Source organism: Stylophora pistillata, chromosome 6 (assembly GCF_964205215.1).
Source record: "Stylophora pistillata chromosome 6, jaStyPist1.2, whole genome shotgun sequence".
In the NCBI taxonomy this organism is placed as follows: Eukaryota; Metazoa; Cnidaria; class Anthozoa; order Scleractinia; family Pocilloporidae; genus Stylophora; species Stylophora pistillata.
In genome coordinates, this window is record NC_142524.1 from 13,266,980 (window position 1) to 13,274,545 (window position 7,566).

The following is a 7,566-nucleotide window of genomic DNA, read 5'->3' on the forward strand; positions in this document are numbered from 1 at the left end:
TTAACAAACAGGTACGCCGTTATAAAAACGAAAACCTTCAGTAGTAAAGAATAACTGAATAAAACACTACCAAAGCAACTTTTTCTTATGATTCCTTCAAAAGCGCATGGCACGACAAAGAAAAACTCGAAAGAATGCCATTGTCTTATTCGTCGCGTCACGCGCACTAAATTGAAGTAACTTCAATTAGTTCGGCGCTTCGCGCTAAATCAAAGTAACTATGAAAACGGCTTTTTTGAAAATGAAATTCAGTAGTTAAGAGTAACTGAATTAAAAGTTACCAAAGCAACTTTTTCACTTGATTCCCTCAAAAGCGCGCGGCAGGACAAAAAGAACAACAACTCGAAAGAATGCCATTGTCTTATTTGTTGCATCACGCGTGCTAAATTTAAGTAATTTAAACTGGTTGCGCGCTTCGCAGTAAATCAAAGGAACTATGAAAACGGCTTTTTTTTGTAAATGGAATTCAGTAGTAAAGAGTAACTGAATTAAAAGCTACTTAACCAACTTTTTCTCTTGATTCCCTCAAAAGCGCGCGGCACGACAAAAAGAACAGCGCGCGCAAGCTACAAAAGAAAAACAACAATTGAGACTGATATCTATGGATATTAATTAAAAACGCTATATTTTTAATTCTAAGAGTTCTAACGATTAAAATTTGTTTATCCAATCAAAACTTGTGGACTTCGACCCGTCTCTCTTAAAGATCCGTGTATAAAAAGGCTGACATCTTATCTATCGTCACTTCGCAATAGCAATCCAGTTTCAAAGGTCTCTTTTGTTGCGCACAATCGATAAAACATGGCTTTTAGGCAACTATGCAGAGAAGTCAGTAGACGCCCTTCGAAAGCGTTGTTCCTTTTTCCGAAAGAAAAGAAAACTGGCATCGCCCCAATACGGTTGATTGTAGAAAAAAACGTCGAATTGAAAGAGGGCAGCATGGTCACAGTCAACTGGGCAGGGAAGAAAAAGTGCAAGCGAAGATTTTAGCTTTGAGTGGTGAGTGTTATTTCATTTAACTACACATAGTTATTTCCATGAGAAACACCACGGTTCACACAAAGATTCTCTTTAGTCGTATTTGGGCTTAATTTCGGAATACTCGTCCCACAGCCCCATTTTTGCGTATATATCTGCTCGTACTCACGTATAATGTTTACTTGATTTCAGATGACGAAGAGGTTCTGAACAAAAAAGACATGGAATGGTCTTCAAAAAATGTGTCCGACGTAGAAGCCACCCCAAGCTCCGTGGAACAGGCCAACTTGCCAGCTGAAGATCAGCAGCCAAGCGAGCAGCCAGAAAAAAGTAAAGAAAAATCGACACTTCACAAGGTACTTGTCTTTCACTTTAACCATCGTGAGACAAACGAACAAGCGTTCACTTATCTTACACACCATGATGAACATGTCTGATAAAATTTGTTGATCCTCAGGAGAGGACTAAACAAGGTGAAAGTGAAGCAAGTCATCCGTATGCAGAATTTCTAGCTGACCAGCGTAAGAGAGAAGTCGAGTGGGCGTCCAATCGAGCAGCAAAAAAGACTAAACTTGCTGAGACTTCGACCAAAGATTTAGAAGCCATGAAACAGCAGTTAGACGCTAAGGATGCTGAATGTGCTGCCCTCAAAAGCCAAGTCCATGATCTCCAGCGTGTCAACACTTCTACTGTGGAAGCACAAAATAAAGCACAAGAAAGCTTCTGCAAGGTAAGCATAATGATCTATGTTAATCTGTATTTCAAAATACCCGCCGCAGTCAATCGAAGTCACGAACGCAATCGAACTGAATTTCAATCGAACCCAATCGAACTCAATCCATGGTTTGAGTTCGATTGGGTTCGGCAATCGAACGAAATCGATCTCACACAAAAAATTGGCAATTGAACTCTTGATTGTTCGATTGAGTTCGATTACCGAACGTTCGATTGACTACGCCAGGAAAATACTAGGAGTATAGAATGGTAAATTCAAGACTTTGCGAGACTGCGAGACCCTTGTTTAAACATTCGAGACCGAGACTTCAGCGTTTCTATCAAATCGAGCCCGAAACTCCAATTGCTGGAAAATGTCGGGCCGTTAGTACTAAACCGTGACTGAAATCTCCAACGGAAGCTGAGATGTACGAGAAAAATTTACGAGACTCCGAGATCCAAATGATCAAAATTCGAGACTTTGAAAATTATATCGAGCCCGAGATTCCGAGACTCCAATTTCAAATGCCGAGAATTCGAGACTCGGTGAATATTTTCCGAGATGCATCATTTCCGATAGACCATTGTATACCCCTAATACTGCATGAAGAGCATTAAATTATTGAGAATCTATCGACGAAACGTTGACTGAACTATCACAAGGAGTAACTGAAGAACACCCGGCAATTACAATATATTTTTAAGGCATCGATGTATGTAGTCACGGTCGTCTTAATTACCTGGTAATGTTTGCTTGGAAACCTCGGTGGTTCTCAGAGTCACAAGTTCGTAGTATTAACACGTTTTATGTCTGTAATAATGTTCACAGATGATGGAGAGATTAGAGGACAGTTTGTCTGCAATGGAGGACAACATGGCAGCTCGGTTGGATCGGATTGAGCACCGCCTGGATTCTTTAGAAAAAATGGTAAGTTGAAGGTCTTTTAATCCCGGGTCATATGAGACGAGCTAAGCTTTTGATATTAAGCTCGACGTTTGACTCAAAATATTGTCTTATGTGAAGTTCAACGTTTGTCCCACGCGTTCTAGTAACCAGATTTAAAAAAGACAACGCAACGACAGAAAAAAGGACTGACTTCTTAGTGGGAATGTCTTTCAAAATTCCTGGATACAATGTGATCGTTACTTTGCGACCCTTCTCATATTTTGTCTGCGAAAGCACATTGTCTCAGAAAATGCGTCTTCATTAATTTGCGTCAACACAGCAAGGGCGCACCCTAGACTAAACACTAAATATATCTAGGGTATTTGGGATGTGAGTTATCAAATTTGAGGGATTTGCACCTTTATGCAGTGGTCTGACACTGATGAGTGAATTTTAATTTTTCTTTCAGTGGGTTCCTATTCGGCCAGAGTACGAAGATCTTCCAACCATTGACCCAGACGCTCTCGCACATCTCCACGATGAATTAATAGAAGAAATCGTTCCACTTCCTCCAACTCCAACTCCATTGGCAGTGAACTCAACGCCAGTGAACGCACCTTCCACCAGGCCCGAAGAGCCGATTCAATCCAGCGTCCGGGAGATAGCCGACGTAATTCGTTCTTGTGTGACCCCCCATAAAGTAATTGGTGTTCAGGACGTGATTCAGAAAGAAAATCAGCGGCACAAATGCGCCCTTAAGCTTCTCCCATTTTTCTTTAGTAGAGAGGAGCTGAGCAACAGCAACACTGAGGGAACCCACAACAAACTGCCGCTAGACAGTACAAGACTTAACTCACTTAAGGTTCTAGTTTTTAGTCGTTTTCCTGTTGACTCTCCCGTGGAAAAGGAAAGGGTGTGGAAATGTATTAAGAGCAAAATAAATTCTAAGCGTCGCCTCAGTAAACATATTACCAAGTATGCTGTCGAAAGAGAAGACTAGAAAATATTGTAACGTATTTTGCGATTTCTTGCAACTATTAGGATTTCGTGTTCTGTAAGCTCATCATGTAACTGTAAATAAAGTTGAATTGATCCCAATCTGAAATGGCTTGGATAATTTTTGTTTTCCTTTGAGGGATATTTTTAGGGGGCTTAAACAAAAAGAAAAAAAAACATTGAAACAAGAAATTTAACTCAACGTCAATTTAAGTGTTGAATTCTACCTGTTATTATTTGCATGGGAAAATAAAACACTGAAAAATTGGGCCCAAGCTTCGTGATACCCAGGGCCAATAAAATTAGAGGTTCTAAAGAGCTCCGCACCCGTTCGCTCCCTTGGGATTTTGTGACTGACAGGCTGAGTAGTCCAGCTTTACGATAGGCGCGGCATTTAACCTGTCAATCAATGGAACTTGCTTGACAATTTGCATAACACATGCAACGTCCTTGACTCTTCATGTTTACATGCTAAACGTTTAGAAGCGGTTCGCAAATAAGAAATTTGCAATCTGAACCGCTTTATTTGAAGAGGAATTTTTAGAATATAATTATGTGGGGCAAAATAATATAACGATGTAACGAAATTCTGAATGTGAACAACCAATTCAGTTTGCGAAAAAGATTGCTCTTTTTCCCAAACAAAACATTTCGGCCGTGCTTTCTTAAATGCGAATATTTAAGTCATTAACAAAAACCAAACTCCTTTCTTTTCGAAATTTTCTGCCTAACTGTTAGCTCCGTCACAAGCCGACGGTTAAAAAGCCAATGGTGCGACTTCGATCGCGACAGGCCGTGAGCGACTTTTATTCGGGATTATTTGCGACTGCAAACGCGTGTACGGCCATTTTGCTTTCGTGTTTCAGGGATGTACAGCACGCTGTTGGTATATCATTTCGAAACTTCACAGAATCGCAAGCGTTACACAGTTGAACTTGCGGGAACTGTGGCTGAACACATCTCTGCCGTTTTGGATTACAGCGATTCAAGAATAGGCTCGAATGCTGGAAGAACAACACGAAGGTACAGAACATTGAATGGCAGTAGTCCCAGTTCGTAATCGTTTGCGATTGAAAATTTTGTGTTTGCTCGATAAGTTTTCATTAACCGTTAAACGTTTTTGACAGATACCCGTTCAAAGAACTGATTATGTTCGACTGTTTAATGTTTCAGCTATCCGTTTAATAATTTTGTTCAACCGTTTAACGTTTCAGGCCAACCGTTTAATGATTTTGTTCAACCGTTTAACGGTTTAAGCGAACCGTTTAAAATTTTGTTGCACCGTTTAACATTTTTGAGCTGCCCGTTTTTGGACTTTGCTCAACCGTTTTATACTTTTAGCTATCCGTTTAAACGGTCGTGGAGACCGTTTAAACGCTTGAATTAGCCGTTTACTATCCGTTTACAATCCGTTTATTTTTACCCGTTTAACGGAAAAGCGTTAGTGTACGTTTTCGCATGGAAGGTCACATTTGTAAAAAATACAAATGATATTAAAATGTTTTTAATAGTATTTGTTTTAAAATGTTATAAATGTTTTAAAGCCTTTGTGAAACCTCCTTTCAGAAACTATAACAAATCTAAAGAGAAACTCAAAACCAATGAATACCACAAGAGATCTTTAGTCCGTGCTGCTTGTGTGAGAGCCCAACTGGCAGATATTAAAAGACCGATTGACACGCAGATCAATGCAATTGCCATGAGAAATGCCCAAGCAAATAGAGCAATATTGTCTTATATCATAGATGCCTTGGTGTCGTGTACAAAGCAGCAAATTGCTTTGCACGAGCACCAAGATGATCGAGTGCAGTTTGCAGAACCTCCAGCATCAAATGAAGGTCATTTTATCCCTATCCTTTGTCTCCTGGCAGAGAGCAACACTGTACTTAAAGAACATCTCATTTTGGGACCACAAAATGCACGGTATACGGGCAAAACTGTCCAAAATGAAGTGATTTGAGTTATTGCTGACATGATTTGTGAATATTTTAGAAAATGCCTTGAGAACAATCCCCACTTCACATTAATTGCCGACGAAATGACTTCTCAGGGTCGTAAAGTGTTGTCTGCGTCTCTCCGTTTGCTTGACCTCACTGCTGACCCATCCAACCCTATGAAATGTGAGGTTCTGATAGACATGTGTGATCTAACAAGAACAACTGGTTCAGCTATTGTTATTGCAATCAGAAACAGCATACAGAAGCATGCAATTGACATTAGAAATTGCTGTGGTCAAGCAAATTATGACACAACTGCATCAATGAATACAGATAAAAAGGGAGTTTAAGCAGAGCTAGATAAGAACGCACCTGATGCAGAGTATCAAGGTTGCTACCTTCATTCGATCAACCTTGTTATATGCCATGCTTGCAATTAAATTAAATTCAGAACATGATGGATTCTTGCCATGAATTGTTCCGTTTTTTTGACAACTCACCAAAGTGACAGAAAATTCTTAACGACCATAATTGATGCCCTTTCCCCAGAGAAAATGAAACGCAAGCTGAAAGATTTATGCCAGACGAGGTGGATCAAGAGGCACTCCACACTTGAAACAATTTTTGATTTGTACAAACACAATGCCATCACACTTAATGAAATGCGTACCCAAAAATGATAACAAATGGTTTTATCCAAACAACTGATCATCATTTGGTGTATGCTGTTTTAAGACTAGCCAGAAATAAAGGGAAACCAAAGGTAATCTTAACGAAGAACTATAAGGTGGTGGACACTGACCAGTTGAAACTTGAATTTGACCAAGCTCCTTGGCACATAGCTAGTATATTTGATGACATTGACGACAGTTTGTATACCTGGAACTACCAATATAACAATGTTTTGAATCGAAATCTCCCGGTTAGAGAAGTTAAAGTGAAAGATAAATCCCTACCTTGGATAAACTCATCAATCAGGAAGCAAATGAACCTTAGATATAAATTATTGAAAAATGCCAAGGCATCAGGAGGAGATCAAGTAAAGTGGTTACAATACAGAAGTAAGAGAAATGAAGTGAAGAAGCTTCTAAGGAATGCTGAGTCCAGCTATTGGCATAGCAAGTTCAACGAGTCAAAGAACCCAAAAGACTTTTGGAAACTAACTAGTCAGGTCCTTGGAAAACATAAAGCCAAGCCGATTGGACCAATTATAGACCAAAACAATGATGTAATCATTACAGACAACTTTTCAAAAGCCGAATACATCAATGACTTTTTTGTTAACATCTGTGAAGATCTCACTAATAACCTGGAGCCTTTGGATTGCTCACTGCTACTGAAGTTCATTTACCGTGTTACACCTACTACATCCTCTATTGACCTAAATTGGGATGAGGTCAAGAGTAAAGTCAACAAGGCTGCTAACCCACGGAAAGCATCAGGCCCTGACTTTATTTTGGCCAAGGACCTCAAGTTGCTTGGTGACCCAGTCGTTCGTAGTCTGCTGCCTCTATTTAAGAAAAGCTTTGATGATGCCACATTTCCAACAGACTGGAAGTTATCTCGAGTTAATCCAATCTTCAAAAAGGTAGATCAACCGATGTCAACAATTTTAGACCTATCTCACTCCTGAACATCCCAGGGAAGATTTTGGAAGATATAGTTAGTACCTCTCTTGACCTTCACATCAAATCTCTCGGCCTGTTAAGCGATAATCAGTGGGGCTTTCATGAAAACTATTCAACAGAAGGTCTGCTACTCCATCTCACCGAAACATGGAAAGAAGCCCCGGATAATGGCCTCAGAGTTGGCATCGTATTCATTGATTTTCGCAAGGCGTTTGACTCGGTTAACCACACTATCCTCCAAGAAAAGCTAAAGGCAATGGGTATTGCGGGTAACTTCCAGTCCTGGTTTTGCAGCTACCTTAGTAATCGTCGACAATTTGTACAACTATCTGGGACCAAGTCGAATCGCAGATTTATCAAGTATGGAGTTCCCCAAGGATCTATTTTAGGTCCAAAGCTTTTTTCTGTCTATGTGAATGACTTTCCT

At 39.9% G+C, this 7,566-nt stretch overlaps 1 protein-coding gene across 1 annotated transcript; it reads left to right on the forward strand.

The window, feature by feature from the left end:
* The first annotated feature begins 822 nt into the window (after positions 1 to 822).
* LOC111339820 (uncharacterized) lies at positions 823 to 3,683 on the forward strand. The gene is made up of 4 exons (XM_022946541.2): positions 823 to 1,334; positions 1,436 to 1,708; positions 2,522 to 2,620; positions 3,048 to 3,683. The coding sequence occupies exons 1-4, from the start codon at positions 1,200 to 1,202 to the stop codon at positions 3,576 to 3,578; spliced, it is 1,038 nt and encodes a 345-aa protein (XP_022802276.2). The 5' UTR covers positions 823 to 1,199; the 3' UTR covers positions 3,579 to 3,683.
* The last annotated feature ends 3,883 nt before the right edge of the window (positions 3,684 to 7,566 follow it).